This window comes from Salminus brasiliensis, chromosome 9, assembly GCF_030463535.1.
Source record: "Salminus brasiliensis chromosome 9, fSalBra1.hap2, whole genome shotgun sequence".
NCBI lineage: Eukaryota > Metazoa > Chordata > Actinopteri > Characiformes > Bryconidae > Salminus > Salminus brasiliensis.
In genome coordinates, this window is record NC_132886.1 from 31,632,068 (window position 1) to 31,649,778 (window position 17,711).

The 17,711-nt window shown below is 41.6% G+C and overlaps 1 protein-coding gene across 1 annotated transcript in view; it reads right to left on the reverse strand.

Moving 5' to 3' along the window:
* The window catches only part of b4galt2 (UDP-Gal:betaGlcNAc beta 1,4- galactosyltransferase, polypeptide 2), a 165,653-nt gene that overhangs the window by 81,966 nt on the left and 65,976 nt on the right, over positions 1–17,711 (reverse strand). The window contains exon 3 of the mRNA XM_072688228.1: positions 7,900–8,135. Coding sequence (XP_072544329.1) covers positions 7,900–8,135 — 236 coding nt within the window. The remainder of the gene's footprint in view (positions 1–7,899; positions 8,136–17,711) is intronic.

Below are 17,711 nucleotides of genomic sequence, written 5' to 3' on the forward strand. Positions count from 1 at the left end.
TACGCACTGCACTGCTGCCATATGATTTGCTGGTTAGAAAGCTGCTTGGTAAGGGTATATTCCCTGGACAAATATTAGTTGCATGTATCATGTATCTTGCTTATTTCTCAACTTGTAACAACAAGTGAAACGCTGATACAGTCGCACACTAACTCTAGCTCACCAAAGTTGTGAGAGAGGGCTAAAATGAACACTAACTGGCATAATGAGCCATGCATGCAAATTATTTTAAGCCTGGTGAGCCAATGGTTCTCCTCTTCGTTTGTAACCCCTCCCTCTCGCTCATTCAACCCATGGATTCTTTTTCCAGTGGAGTCACTTGAGGGCAACTCGAGGGGATCTCTACTTTGTTGTTGCTTTTGTTAGTTTGCTGCTCATTTATTTATCCAGAGGCCTCCCGCAAACACTGTCCAGTGCAATCCACAGCACATGAGCAGCTGGGCTTTAGCCTGTACTCCTACAGACTGTTCAAAGGGGCAAATGATTAAAATGTGTTAAAGCAAAACAAACAAACAAAGAAAACAGTGCTTTTAATAATGTATTAATTTGATTAATAATGAATTTATTCATTTTAATCATTGAAATGTGATATTCAAAACAAAAACAAACCATGCTTTTAATCATTTACGGCATTATTGATGTCTTTATTTTGACAGTACTAATTGTGCTACATGTCATGTAACATGGAAATGCCTTCAAGTATCATTTTTAGGTGGTACTAAACAGCACCTGCTATTCACCAACTGTACTTAATTAGATTTAAAGGATCACGAATCTGACAGACTTTTTGGTTATGACTTTTCTTGACAACTAATTTAAGACCATTCTTAGGAAGCCATTGGGGACTAAAGGACTAATGAGCCCTTTAAACTGTCCTTAAGGAACTGCAATACAAACACTGCTATGTCCTACTGAGAGGAACCTATGCACTCCATCAGATATGTGGTTCTAAGAAGCGTAGTAATAACGAATACAGCTAAAAAATTTAACAATAGCTCCAGACTTCGCCTATTATCTAATCAAACGAGGTTCCTTATTATCTCCCCCGAAACCTGGAGACACATTCCATGAACAAACTCGCAGAAGAGCCCTAATTGGAAGAGAAAAGGGGATAAAAACTGGGGCTTGGTGCCAGTGGCATACATGAAGTTGTGAGATGAGCTGCACTGAGGGAGCTTACCTCTGCGCTGTTCGCAAGGGGAAAGTTGCTTGCATAATTCCACAGCGCAGCACTGCGAGCAGGGTGCGAATATGCAGTTGGCTGGCGTTCCAGGCTGCCTGCCTTCCAGGGCTCAAACAACTATCGGCAATGTTTTGCATGCCTGATTAGGCTGTCAGTTCCTGCACTATAGGAACTGCTGAACTAGGACCGCACATTTTTTGTTCATGTTTATTGTGAGATCACCCTTTATAATGTGCGTAGCATAGAAAAAAGCAGCAAACAAATAAGCATCCAACCAATCACTCAACGTTTCATTGTGCGTTAAGAGTTACCTGACCATGTGTAATCTGCAATTCTCATGATTCACGAACAGCAAATTATTTAGTCCTGTTCCCTCATATACCCTGTGCTTAAATGTAATAACATGTCTTTAATATTGTGCCTTTAAGACTCATATATGCAAATGTCATCTATTCTGACTGGCAATTGTGTTCAAAAAGCAGCCTGGGCAGAGACAATCATTGTCTAAGTGGGCAGAGGAAAAAGACTGTATGCAAAGTGGGCGGATGTACAGTACAGTGCCAAAATCTTGAGATGTGAAGCGATTTATCTGGACAGTAAGCATTTATTTGGTCAAAAACACTAGAATATTTGAATAAATATAAGTAAACAACACATTAAGATTTAGATCATGTGAGTGGCTTAGCTTAACCATAGCATAACCATAGCATACCTCTCCCTAAGCCCAGAATGTACAGTTACCATCCATTACTTAGCTTATCTAACCAATTCTTAATGTAATTGAACATATCCATAAGTCCATATTGCTGTAATTGTATTCTTGTAATCTACACATCAATAATTCATACAGAGAAATGACTGCTGGATTTCTGTTTGTGTTTACTCCAACATTAAGTAGTGGTTTACAGGCCAACAGCATTCTTACTGCTGGGATAAACATGGGGGCTGCCATGGTCTTTTGGGAGGCAGCCATGGCCTTGAGTTAGTGAAGGTTAGAGAAGTGGGCTTGGGACCAGGATGTCACTGGTTCCTTTAGAATGGCTGGAAGTGGAAGCCTGCGGGGGGAGTGAAGGAACAGCATCTTTCTCCTACCTCAACATTCATGGATAAGGTGCCCTTGAGCAAGGCATCTAACCCTCAATCGCTCCCCTGGGCACGAAGATGGCTGCCCACTGCTCCGGGTGTATGTGCTTAGTGCCTCTAGCCACTCTCTAGTACTTCTCTACTACGGATGTGGTACATGTGGATGTGGTCACAGTTCTGTGCAGTGACAGAGAAAATGATCTTATTTAAGCTTATTTAAACTACTTGCCAATAACTTTTGTATTGGCATCATGACAACACAAAAACTTTACTTTTCCCAATTCTTACAGGGAAACTCCACCAGGTTTTTCACATGTCTGCATAATGCATTTTAGATATGGTTAATATGTAAACACAGTCATTCATAGTAGTTTGCTTTGAAGTGTACTGAAAAACAGATGCCTGAAGAGCCTCTAAAAGGTATGTACAAAAAGTGATTAAAGAATAAAGGTTAAGAACCTTTTGCTTTTAGCCTAAAATGCATTTTAGGCTACATAGCAAAATAAACATAGTAAAATATGTTGCTGGTGCAGAGTCAGGGGAGTCTTAGGCAAAACTGTCTAAAATTGTTATTCATTTCCTTCCAGATTTACAATGTCATTTCGCTTTTTCTGCTTTCAAACAAAAACAAAAAAGTGGTCCAAGGCACCTTTCACATCTGTTATTTTGGACCAAACTGAAAAGCCTTAGCATCCCAAGTTTGGTTCAAGGTAGCAGTAGTGCGCTATAATAAGCACTTAGCCGTCGGTGCTTTGATTACATGTCTGCAAAGCTGCTTTGTCTTTTTAAAGGCTAAACGGATGAGATTACTGTCATCTAGGTTGCGTTCACAAACTTTGTTATTTTCTGCCTATTTTGCAGTTGCAGCCTTTCTCACGCAGTTATGGGTCCTCATGTTGGACTCCCTGCTTGTGCTGCGGCCTCTGTAATTACCAATGAAGAAAGTTCACTGCTCTTTTTATGCTCTGTGACCAGCACTCTGAACTGGACAGCACCTTTAACACAGTGATACAGCCTACCTAGCATTATTCATTTATCCAGTATTATTTATTGTAAAATAGGCCTAGGTGTAATATATTTAGGGGGGCTGATTTTACAAGACCACACATGGCAATGTGTTTGAGGGGGTACGCAGCATGACGTTTAATGTCTGTATGGGGTACACGACAACGATCTGCTTCACATCAAACCACCTCTGAATGACATAGACCACTTAGATGACATTAGACCATCATATAGGCGACTCTCCTCTAACGTTCTAATAAAATGAATGTACTTAGCGATTTTCCAAAGAAAACAGATACAGGTATTTAGGTAGGTTGGGGGCAATGTCCCATCTCTCTCCTCGCTCTCTAAGGTCCAAACTGGATTAGCTTAACTCTTATTCCTGCTAGCTTTTCAATAAGTGCCATACTGCAAGCAAAAGCCAATCTACACACTTCATGGCATACACTTACTTCTCACACACTGGGACAAACCCCCAAGTTAGACTGAGTCGCATACACAGGTGCAGTTAGGCTGTTATGTTGTTGTGTGAAGCACAAAGACCACCAAATTATTAAGGACTTGCTTACTAGCAACTGAAAAACTAGCTTGTTTAAATTTGGTTAATTAAGTGTTTGGTGACCTATACAGGTAGTGCAGGAACATGGATTAGGGATGGAAGACTCGCCAAACAAGTGCCCATGCCAGTCACATCGTGGTGAGTCGTGGCGGAAAGGTTAAAGAAGCATACTTTAGACTGGATGACCACCGGTTTGATTCCCTGGACTGGCAGGAATTTATGGCATTTTCTAAGGGTGGCTGCCACCGGTTCAGGAGTGTGGAACAAGAGGTTACAGAGGAACAAATGAAAATTGGAGCTAGGTGAAAAAGCCCAGCTTTTCTAACCGCCCCATTTTGCTCTCTGCAGCATAAAGGAGCACTGTGGTGTGATGTATGGGGTTCAAGCACCAGTGTGGCTCTTCTCCTGGCTCAGGCCCACTCACTTGTGTGAAAAAAACAGAGATGAAGCACAATGCTAATGGCTCTCTCTAGCTCTCAGACTCCCTCTTCTTCACTCTGTCGCATGGATAATGACGCTGAGGGCCAGCTGATTGAGGACAGTGGACATCCACATCAGTCTGAGAGATGGTCTGATCAGATGTGTGTGCGTGTGTGTGAGTGTTAAGAAGCGAGCAGGGCTCTGAGGAGGGAGTGATTAAGATGAGACACGGCACCCACTAGAGGGATGGACACCACTAATCACAGCTCATTAACTACCAGAGACGACCTCAGCGCTCAGAGATGGACCACACATACCGCATGCATGCGCGCGCACACACACACACACACACACACACACAATGAAAAAGACCACAGTGTCATTATGTACCTCATATGCCATAGGGGAGGCTTCAGACAGCTACAGCAATATCGCATGTGGTTCCCTTAAGGGAAGTTGCTCACAGCACCTTCTTCTAAACTTTCTGAACAAAAGGGTAACTGAACAAGAAGAGAAATCCAATCAGTTTACTTTCTAAAGATGATCTCAGTGTGAAAAAAGTGGCTTCCAGCTGGGATCTGACAGCTCCTCATTAGGGAGGCTGGGTTACAGACTGACAGGAAATTATCATCCATATCTCATCTCTAGTGGATGAAATGCATCTGAAATTCAGCACTGCAGTAAAGATATCCACAGCTCAGGCAATTTTATACACACTGTGCACTTGTGGTAAACAAAAGCCCCGCCTCAATGTTGTTCACACTTTCTAGACGTTGTAGAATATCAGCACTACAACTACTACTTTCATCATCAACATTAAAAGACCCTGGGAATCTACGTCCGAGTTTTCTTTCTAATGAAGTTACTCTGGCTCCTCAGGGTCCCCAATGTAAATGTACAAAGTATGTCTTATGAATATCTTCCCAAAGTCTAAATAAATGCCTGCTGTATTTCACCAGTGTTGCTCTTCTCTCCATACACAGGAATCTGGGTCAGGTTTACCCAGCCAGCATACCTGGGTGCCCCACATGCCCCGTCGTCCCTCACATCCAGTGCCAGACGCCTCTCCGCTTCACTGTGGAATTTAGTGGCCGGGTGCAGAGACGGTCAGAAAGCCCTGACGCAGGGCTGTAGGTGGGGAGATCCGCTGCTCGCCACCCACCCTACCGGCATAACGCATAGCCAGCCGCCAAAACGGAGAAGCGACAGGCGCCAGATGGGAGGGACGACGAGCATGCAGGGCAGTCACTCCCCCCAGTCGCAGCTCGAGCTTATATCTATATATGGGCAGGTTACTCTGTGCCTCAGTAAAGATCTGTAAAATCACAACCGCAATTCAAAGCAAAACGCTACAAACCGCAACTTCTGTCTCAAGGCTGCATGCGTTGCCATGGTAACGTAAACATGAAATATTATTAATAAACCAGACCGTTCTCAGAGAGGTCTGATGAGTGCATTTTGGTGATTTCTGAGTGAGTGTTTTTTCATGTTTCTGCTTTGTTTTGTTTTTTTGTTTTGTTTTTTAAATGCTTCGTTTAACACCCTAGTCTAGTATAAAAAGTCATATTAAAAGGTGTTCCCACAGGCTTTAAAGATGCCATAGACTGCATTTATTTAATGTATACATAATAAGTATGTGGCCTTAATTAGGGGGCAATATGTGGCTGCGAAAGATGCTGTTGTACATGCCTATTACAAACCTTCTCATTTTCTCTCAGAATAACATCTTTTATGGTAGGGTCATGAAAAAGAAAAAGAGCTCTGCTCAGATTGGCTGGTTTGTGTCAACGCAACGGCTCACAGTAGCCAGGTAGCATAGTCTAGCAAACTACAGCCTAGCTTTGTTTTCAACACTGAAATAATAATATCCCTGAGTCTTACTTGATTAGGTTGCTGTCCTACTTGTGTCCTCTCAGTGCAGTGGGGGGGTTAGCTAGCTGGAGACATTGTAGTCAGGTTACATTTGCATTTATGGCATTTAGCAGACGCTCTTATCCAGAGCGACTTACAAAGTGCTTTGCTATTTACCCAAGAAAACCTTAGCTAGTTAGAAGGTTTAGGTTAGTGTTTAGCCTAGCATCTGCATCAGCATAGCACCCACTTGCTTCCCTGAGTTTGGCTTTCTCGAATGGCAAGTTCCAGTGCTGATGTTAAGTTAGCTCTAGTCTGGGGTAGTGCAGTCCGTTTTCGAGGGAGCAAACGTTAGCAAGAAGAGAAGGTAAAAGCTGGTTGGCAAGGGATTTAGCCAAGTATGGCTTACCTGGCCTTAGCTTCCTGACTCGTGCAGTTTGAGTTACCTTCTGCTGGACAACAGTACTTTAGGTTTAGAAAGGCTCCTTACAGTTGGTCAGTTGCAAGTACCAAACCTTTTTTTTATTAAGCTATGCCTAGGTAAATAGTTGTCCATTCTAGGGCACCTTTAACACCACTAAATCAACCTAAAGCCATGTCACTGAATTTTGCCATTGGAACCCTTACAGCTTTAGAATGATATCTTATAGAACAACTTATTTAACAATGATTATGCACACCTCCAGAACCAATCAGTAACATTTTGCTATGCTATCGCGTTTGGCTATTGAGACAATATAAATATACAATTAAATTTGGTCTAAATTATCTGAATGTTTTGCCTTCTTAAATTTGTATTGGTACCAGTCACAAAGTTTTTATATTGGTCAGGCCCTTATTCTAATACCACAGTAGGTCTTCTCCTCTCTGTAGACGGCTTGATATCATAATGACGAAAGCTGCAGTGTCATAGGCACACCACACTGCTTCAGTGCTGGCCTACTTTCCGCACCCTAGCCCAGAACTTGAAGCTGAGGTAGATGTCGTCTTGCTTACAGTTCACTCTGCAAGTTCACTCTCTGGCCCTCTCTGCTCTCTGCTGAAGAAAGCTGGGCGTGCTCATTATTAGTACTCAAAATAAGACAGTTACAAATGGTGACAAACATTTGACGGATGATGTTTTGGTCCTGGGGTAGCTTTGCAGTAGCCACTTAAACTCTCTCCAGCCTCGAATGAGGGAACAGTATCACCAGGACAGTAGGTCAGGAGCTACCAGGGACATGCCACACTAACAGGCTAGGGAGGAGGTTCAAAGAGTCGCGAAACTTAAAAACCTACATACTGGAGAGAAGCTAATTTGCATATGAAACTTCTAAAGTCGTTGCAGAAATAGGAGATGTCTGTACTCCACCAGAGGGCAGTGCAAAGTCTACATCTTACATGTTGGGTCGAGTTTGATCTTCGTTCCTAAGACAGAAGCACAGAAAGGGAATGGTAGATGGCTAAGGGCTACTCATAATCTTCTTAATCCAGACTCATAATCCTCAAAGATTTCTACATTTCAAATACTACTTACAAATACTGCCACAGTGTTTGAGAAAGGCTCCTGCGAAAATCGAGCATTCATTCGTGATCCAAAACAAACACAAAAAAGTACCCTCTTAAAAATAAAGGTGCTACGAATGGTTCTTTGAGCGATGCCATGGAAGAACCAACCATCTCTTACCACTGTAAGAGATGTCTTACATCTAAAAGATCCTTCACCTGATGTAAATGTTCTCCACACTCACAAGTCTCTATTAGAAATCTGACTGAAAAGCAAATCCTTTAAACAAGCAGCATTAAAGAAATCACAAACCTGGTTGATAATGTAGATGCCGTAGTCGATCTTCTGGCGGCGCAGGATGGGGTGCAGGTAGTGCAGCCAGTATTTGAGGTGGTGGTCTCTGTGCCGAAATGGGATGATAATGGCCACCTTCTGCTTGGGCCGACAGTCCAGGGGCGTGTACTTGCCTCCCTCCGTCACGTTGGGATTCTCTCTCTGCACCTTCTCCATGGTCATCTGGGAGCTAAACTCAATCAGGAGACGGCCAACTGCAGAAGGAACATGGAGAACTTCACTTCAGATATGGTGTTTTTTTGTTTGGTGCACACTGTGTGTCCAGAGTGTACATTCTCAAAAAAAAGCACTTTGTAGGGTTATTCCAGCATTGCCATAGCAGAACTACTTTTAGCAGAACCTTTAAAAGGGTTTTTAAACCTCTGGAGTCTACGAACGCAGCAGCGCATCAAATGCAATGTTTCTATTAATATCTGTGCGATTACACAGCACAGCAACGTAGTTCAAACTTTTCCTGAACCTGTAGAGCCCGTCCTTTCCATTCCATCTCAGTGCCAGATTGTGCAGTTTGACTCACATCCAGTGAGTTACGAGACTTAAGACAAGTCAACATACTCGGCACTGCCTCTCGCTGTGTCTAACTGATGAATTCATGTGACAGTCATCTTCCGCTCATTTGTAACTGGTGGATATATGCGCTGGTTTATGGGTTTGTGTGAAACTGACCAACAGAATCAGAAACCAGTCTTCTGCCTCTTGCTGTTTATATACTGTTGTTATTCATACATTCCACTATTTTTATGAAGCCAAGACTCTGGTCAACTCACTCCAAGTACTAAAACAATCTGTCCACAGAAGTAAAGGTATGTTTTCAGAAAAAAGTCTAATATCAGAATTTTTCAGTACCACTTCACACAGTGATGTTGGTCATGTGGGGGCTCATTACAGAGAGAGCTGTGCTTGTTCTGAACATTTTGATATAAAATATGAGGGTATTATATAATATGTAAATCTAAAATGCAAAAGGATATGCAAATCAAGAAAAATACCCAGATGGTTAAATAACCTTCACTTGATAAAAAGGTTCTTTATCAACGTCAAGGTGCTTTAATGAACAAAAAGTGGTTCTTCTTCCACTCAAAGAATCCTTAGAAGCAACTTTATTTTTAAGAGACTACGTCAAGCAAGAAAGCAGGTACAAGAAAACAAGAAAATCCTGATAGCAGGATGGATATTGGCTGAAAACATCTGTCTTTGTGACTGGGTCACCAACTTTTAATTGTCCAGCAGTTCTGATCAAATTTCTTAAAAATAAATATTGGCAACAAACCGAGAGATGATAGGAGATGAAACCGAGAGATGATTAATGATTGAAAGTTGGTGACACTCTCCTTGCATTCCAGAGGGCAGAACATTTGGTGATGCTGGACACACATGCAACTCCCCCCCACATTTACTGAGTCCTCAAACTTTCACAATTGCTTTTTACCATGCCAACTAGTATGTAGCTGGCAGCTCTGCACAGCAGACTCTTCAGAGATTGGGATTAGGCATGCTTTACAGCATCAGTCTTGACTGCAGATGCAATCGCCCTGCACTGTGTGTTAAAAGCCACATGCTTTAGTATAAAGCACTTCAGTTTTTTTTCTCCTTTTAAGATGATTGTTACCAAAACACTGTTTCCTCTACTTTTCTTGCGCTCACTGTTTTTCACAGCCAGCAACCTATTCAGGCGTGCCAGATTGGGCATGATCACAAGTTTAGTATTTTTATGCAACTTTTATCCCCACACTCATTGTTTATTTAATCAGCTCAATTTACCATATGGGAGCACTTTGTAGTGCTATAATTACAGACTGTAGTCCAACAGTTTCTCTACATTGTTAATCTCTGTTACTTTTGTTTCAAGTTCTTCAATGCTCAGGACCCCACAGGACCACACCACACCACTGCGGTGGGTCATTCTCAGCACTGTAGTGACACATGGTGGTGGTATGTTAGTGAGAGTTGGATCAGACACGGCAGTGTTCAAACACCTCAGCGTCTCGGCTGGACTGTGGACAGCTCACCAACCAGAAATATCCAGCCAACAGCATCCTGTGGGCAGAGTCCTGTGACCACTGGTAAAAGACTAGAGGATGACCAACACCGGGCGCTGCACAAGAGATGCAGGGCTTCTGTCTCTGACTTTACACCTATGAGGTGGACCAGGTAGGGAGATCCATTACAGTGGACAGTGAGTGGACACACTAAACACAGAGCAGCACTGCTGTGTCTACTGCACTCAAACCACGTCAGTGCTGAGAATGGCCCACCACTCAAAACCTGAACAAACAAGGTGAGAGGTGGCTAATAAATGGACTACAGACAGACTACAGAATGGTGTTACTAAGGGGTGGTGTGAAGTGGTTGCCACAGTGGTGCTAGGTGGATGCTATGGAATTACTAGGATGTTGCTGGGCAGTTGCTTTGGCATCCCGGCTGGTTGTTCTGGTGTTTGTGGTGGTTGCTAGCAGGGATGCACTGATCTAACCTTTTTGTTTTCCGATACAGATACATAAACTTTGCGTAACGGTCAGTTCTCCTTATATGGAAGACCAGCTGTTGTAATGACATCATTACTGCTCCCCTCATTCTTAGCAGTCCTCAATAACAGGCGCAAATCTCAAATCTCTTTCTCTCCATTGCAAAAACGGCAAAGTCATGGCTTGTAAAAGTGCAGCCGGGAGATTTAAATCTGGAATTCGCCGACATTTAGTGAACAAACATGTAATCTGTTGATTTTGGACGCTTATGAGACTTAAAATAACGTTCAACCGCATTTGCCTGTGTGTGTGCCAGAGTGTGTAAGAGATCCCCTGCTCACCCCTCCCTTAAGTAAACAGAGCAGGCTGCTGAAGGTGATGTGTCTGGATTTTAGCAGTTTTTCTGAGCTGGATTACACGCTGATAGTTGATGACAGGTTAAAGGCTGTGCTGGCTATAGGGCTTTTTGTCTATGATATTTCTATCATGTTTGTACGTTACTCTGATTAGTTATGAAGCCCAGCATCCCGGCGGTGCAGGAATCAGGTTTAGTGAACAGATCGGCCCTGTGGATCGACCTAATTATCAGATACACGATACAGCTAATATTGTTCAAATCGGAATAGATATCAGATCCCAGTATCGGATCGATGAGTCCTTATTTGCTAGCATATTGTCAACTGGTTACTGGGGTACCCTATGTGGCCGGTTGGGTGTTACTAGTTTATTTGCATCATTGTGACACAAAATGGGTGCACAAACTTTTGCATCCCATTTATTCTAGAACAATTATAAGAAAAAGGCTGCCAAATGTACATGGAAAACATCAATATTCTGTCTCTCTCACAGAAAAATATCATTAATTAATTAGTCAGATACACTTCATGTTAAAACACAACACTTGTACTACTATTAGGTACACTAATAATATTTCATCCTGTGACCAACAGAAGAAATGTTCCTTTTCTCCCCTCGACTCATTATATCATGGCTAAGCCGTGGATCTTAGCCTGGGACATTCAATCAATACAGCTTAAGCCACAATTGTGACTGATTAGGCTTGATTTTGGACACACTTGACTCATACATAGACACACTTTGCATAAGCCTTACAAATGATCAGCTTCCCCACTACCTAACCTTCCTACCCAGGTTCTCTGACAATTCTACATCCTGTACAAGTCAGGAAGACATGATTAGAATCTCAGCTGATAGACGCTGTGCTGTCAGAGAAAGTGCTGCAGGGGGTGCTGTCCCTGCACTAGGCCAACACGAGATGCTTTTGGGCAAAAGTGTCAACCAAATCAAAAACCGTAAACATTAAACCCGCTCCTAATTTGCCCTACATCGCCCAGAATACCACTGGGCTTCTCATGTTCTCATTAGTGGAGGTGTCTAAGCCATTAAATATTCATAGAGAAGACAGGTCGGGGCTGCATGGCTGTGCTGAGATGGTAATGGGATCCCGCACTCACCCTTTTCTATAAACATAATTTCCTAACAAGGGCAGCAGCTGAGCTAAAACACTTCACTTCAGTTGATAAAACCTTAGAGGAATACATGCTGTAGCAACACTAACTATTGGCCTGATTCATTAAAGATGAACATGTGCAGCATACTGTCTACTTTATTAAAAACCTCTACCTTTTCACCTACTGGCAACTTTATAAGGTCTACCTAACTTATTTGTCTTTTTTTTTTCTTGACAACCAATTTAAAGGGAAATTCGTTCTTATTTACCATAGCCTAACTGTGAAAATGACTCAATTAGCCGGCTTAGCAATTTTCACAGTTAGGCTATGGTAGATAAGAATAAATTTCCATTACATTTTTTAGATGAACTGTAGAACTGCTGCATACAAAGCAAAAAATGAATCAAAATGTCCACATTTAGACTAAAAGTGCTACAATTTCAATTACAGTGTAGATGTTTGTTCATTAAACAATGAGATATATATATATATATATATATATGCGCAAGTTTCTGATATTATGGTAAAAAACCTTTTAAAAGTCTGAAAGTGTGATATGCTAGTGATCATTTTTTAGCTTAAAGCAACATTGTGTCTGAAACTAGAGATGGCCTGGCTCAGTCAAGTCAGTGTTTATTAAGGCAGTGTGGTGATGAAGGTCTCTGCAACCAATATATCTACCAACACTGCGTATAGCTGTACAGCTAAGACATGACTGGATGTCTTCCTGCATAGACACTTTTACCTTAAAATATCACCTTCACAAATCATGGTGATGTTCCACTAACCTGTACTAGGACGAGCAGTGTCTCAATCAGTGCTACTCCAGGGTCAGCTTGCTGCTAACTGAACTATGCAACTTTGAGGTCATATTTGTGTAAAATCCTTATATATAATATTATTATATATAAGGATTATATATATATATATATATATATATATATATATATATATATAATATTATTCTACTGGGTTATCTCTCAGCTTGTCCAGAAATGCCAACGAGTAGGGCACAGGTTCTTCTCTGGTCCCCGAGAAAACCCTGTTAGTTTTTTTTTTTTCCCTACTCCAGCACCAACACCACCATTCCAACTCAAGAAGGGCTTGTTAATTAGCTGATTAGTCAGATCAGGTGTGTGGCAGAGCAGGGGGTCCTCCAGGACCAGGGCTGCTGTAGAGAATAGCTAAATGTGAAAGGAGGCAGATGTTTCCAATAAAGTGACCAGGGTGTGTATTTAGGGTGCAGTGCCTTATTACAGATTAGGGTATAAGACGTTAGTACCATAAAGCGTTCTCAGCTGACCCACTAAATGAATATCCTTCAATAACTGACAGTTGTAGGAGCTTCCAACGCTTTGGCTCTGACAAATGATCCAACACCGAGCAGCTCCTCATTATGTAGCAGACTGACAGTCCACAGAGATTAGCTCATATTCAGACGTTACACTATCCCCACCCGCCTGGAAATAAAGCTCCTCAGTGCCAGTCAAATACAACCTGACAGAAACCCATCCAACACATCCAAGCATCAACTCCGTCACCATACCAACACTATTGATCTGAATACAGCAGAAGAAGCAACCAGGGTATGACACACACACACACACAGACAGACACACACACACAGACAGACACACACACACAGACAGACACACAGACACAGACAATTAGAGAACAATTTGACAAGTGCAGGTTGGCTAGAAATTTCCTTAACGGAGCTGCCTGCGCAAAAAAGTGCTTTGGTGTATGCGGCGCCGTTTGCTCCTCGCCCACATTATTAAAATAAGCAGTGGTGGGGCAGCCAGGTCAGTATGTAGAAGACGGCTGGTGTATGTAATTGAGTTTCCTATTTTCATTGTCTGGCTCAGAGATAAAACAGCTTCTCCTGAGAGGACCTTTCTTCAGCCAAGCTCTTCTCTGTTTCTTTCTCTTTCTGCCTCTCTCACCATGACAATGTTCACAGCGCAATGTTTATAATCACATTACTTCCCTTTATGTTCCACCACTGACCATCTCGGCCTCTACTGAGTGCTTCCATAAATATGATGTAATTGCTTGTTCCTCGCAGACCCAGCAAGAATGAGCAGGAAGGGGAGTACTGTGTATACTTTTTTATGAGAGGCGGCAGTCACCAACCTAATTACAAGCCTCTCCTCCTTCTCGCAATAAATCCAGCACGGGGCTCTGCTGGGTTCCGTCCCCTATCTCTCCAAAGGTTTCTTTGAAGTGATCTCTCCACAAAGGCTGATTAATCTGGCCACTTTTAATTAGCAGCAACGGATTACATTTATAAAAAATAAAGAAATAAAGAAATGCCACAGACTCAAGAAATGGCAACAGAGGGGCGGAGGCATCATAGAGGGGTGATCTGTTACCAGTTACAGAACCGTAACAATTATTATATATGTATTATTGTACAAATCAAACAAAGTTTAAAGAAACCTTTTGTAGCTTTTTAAACTTCTAATAAGAGCTATAAAATCAGTGTAATGGTTCACTAAAATGTCATAAGGGAAATAGCATCTCTATTGTTGCTACTTGCCACTGACTCAGCACTATGGAACTCCTAGTAACTCTAGTGAGTCATTTGTGTAAAATCTGATATTACTTTTCTGCCTCAGCTGACATGATTCTTTCAATTTCAGTTCATTTTCTGTGTCTTTCAGCTTGTCCAGAAGTGCATGTGTAAAGTGTGTCCTTTAGAAGTGGCTCAAAGCACAAATTCCACTTGTTGACTGAAGGGGGAGCCCAGGAGCAAGGAATACCAATTCTCGCATAAAGCTGCTTTAAACAGCGGATTCAGAGTAGTTTTCATAATATTACTTTCAACCCACAAGACCTGACTTAGAGGAGGTGCTCGGACCCAAATCGTCTAGCCATCACAACTTGGCTCGTCAAAATATCCAAGATTCTATCGCTTGACCATTTTCCTGCCTGCAACATCATCAACTTCAAGAACTGACTGTTCACTTGATGCCTAATATATATCCAGACCTTGACAGGTGCCACTGTTCCGAGATAAGACAAGACAACCACATTCATCATTTGTGTTGGATACCAGAGCAGATCCTGGACTCGCAATTCTCCACTGAGAACTTGTGATGGATACGGACCAGGTTCTGAAACACCTGCGTGCACCGCCTCACATGAGTGTGTGCTTTGGAATACACAGTTCTATCCACTCAGTAACACCACAGAAAGAAACCATTGATGAAAGCGGGTGAGGGGGAGCAGGGGGTGGGGGGAGGACAAACAGCTGCCTGCAGTCATTCAGCTGCCAGTGCATGCTCATCATGCCAGCGCCTTATTACTGAAGCTCCATCAGCATGAGGGTTTAAAAATAGAACTTGTGAGCTCTGCTTTGGTTTTGTTTTATGTTTGATGTGCTGGTGTAATAATATCCAAGCACCTGAGGGAGAAGGCAGCGTCGTGCTGGACTGCAGCGCTGTAGTCGAGGGAACAGACATTCATTACGGAGAGTGTTATGTGCCTTATGGTTACCTGAGAATTCCCACCGTCTCTTGGCCCAAAAGCCAGCGGGTTATGCAAGAGCAATGCAAATGATGAAGGAAGAAAGAGAGAAAGAATGAGTGAGAGAGATTAGTACATTGTATAGGGGGTGGGGGGTGGGGGGGCATACAAACTCAAATCATGTTAAAATGCTACACCAGTGCAGAATGGCTGGCTCGCGTGCCAGCACAGAGCATGGAGCAGGTCTTGGGCTCCAGGCGGAGATTAGTAGTATCTGAAAATCTACTTAACTCAAAGCAGGGGAAACAAGTCCAATCCAATCAACCTGCCCCAGGTTAAGAGGCCGGAGCGCTGTTTAGATCCAAAAGGTGATTAAAGCCCTCACCTGGTCCTGACCTTTACCACTGACCAGACGCTCAGTTTAGCGCTAGGGCCAAAGTAGAGTTAGCAATGTGGAGTTAGAAGCCTAACATGCTTCCCTGTGCCACGCTTGAGTTGTGCACAAATTGCACACATCCCCCACCCAGTTCAAAACCGACTCCATCTTCACAACTAGCCTGTAAAATGCCTCAAGAGTGATGATTCTCACTCTCAGAGTTGTGTGTAAAACCTGTAAAGCAGTAATGCCTACTGTCACAACAAACATGCATAATTAAAGATACGATATTTGTTTTTGCCATTTTTGAAAATGCCATTTGCCCAGCTGTACAATGTAATTTTTTTTTTTATTAACTCACATTAAAAGTTAAAGCAACATTATGTAGACTTTTACCTTTAAATAACAGCTTCAAAATCATTGTGAAGCTCCACGGACTTGAAAAAGGGAGAACAGCATCTTTATAGTGGCTACTTCAGGCTCAGGCACGTCTGCTAACTGCGTTATGCAACCCTGATGAAGCAGGCAGGACGACGCTTGTGAGAACTGTGTAATGCTGCGTAATCTAGCATAAAAAAATCAATATCAGTCCACATGCTTCTTTCACTTTCAGGGCCGCTTTCGTATCTCTCTGCTTATAAACTGAAACGTGTGCCAAAAGGACGGGAGCTTACAGAATTTGTCTTCACTGCAGTAAGTGACACTATATCTGTAGGGGGAGCCTAAGAGCACAAAATACCATTTCTCAGATAACGCATTCGTTTTGAAGGCCTATACAGATGATGATGTACCATGCAACTGCACTGTAAATGTGATGCATGTCTTAGTTTATATTTATATATAATATATACTTATATATTATATTTACATAATATTAGCAACTAGTTGTTCAACATACTCTTAATGTTGCACAACAGTGAATGGCACTGATGTTTGGGCACAAATGTTTGGGCACCCCTGGTGAAAATACATGTGTTATTGAAGTTTATATAAGTTCATAAGTACATTAAATACATAATGAGTTTGTTTTTTTAACATGTGACATTTCAGAAAATAAATAAATACATATTCTATATATTATACATACTGTTGTTTTTTTTTAAATCAAATCTAATGTAGTATTAAATATTAAACAAAACAACTACCATGTTAGCTACAGCTTGTAAGCTAGCAGCTGCCAGGAAGCAAGCTATCTGTGAGCTTTTAAAAGCAACAACATTGTCTTTAAATCAGATGACATGATGTTCCTGTAAATAAAACAGCAATGCACTGCAGAGAAGAAGAGACAGACAAGACTGCTGCATGTCCAGCAGTGCAATGTAACGGAGAGACTTGGATCAAACCATAATTAAAGAAATGTCACAAAACTCATAACCTGTACTAGAAACCAATATTCCAGCCAGTTACTGATTTGATACAATGTTACACTACAGCAAACTTTGTCCATCATCTTATAACATTATATTATTCATTTTAACTATAAGATATTCAATTATTAAAATCTTCACTATAGAAATGAGCAATTGCAATACATTCAACCAATCTGCAGGTTACATGAAATTAATCAGTTGGCTAATATTTGGTAAAAGTTGGTAAGACAACTTTGCAACCACATCATCCCTGCTATTCACTTCCAGGAAAGGTTACTGTTAAATTATCCACAAAAAAAGTATCCCAAATCGGTCATAGGGGCGAGCAATATGACAACATTAGTTTAAATTGATTAATTTCAAGCATGGCGAGGATATCGTCAGTGCTTAAAGAACACTGATCAACTGCAAATTTCATTACAAACAGGCTAAATTAATCTGGCTCAGTACGGGAGAGTATTTGAATAGTAGTTTTTAAGAATCTGTCATCACAATCGATTATATATATCTCAGTAAGTAATCGACTTATTCTTTTCAAAATACTGAACAATGGAAAATAAATAATAATAAGCATTTAGAGACCTTTTTAAACAAACAACCAAAAAAAAAAAACATG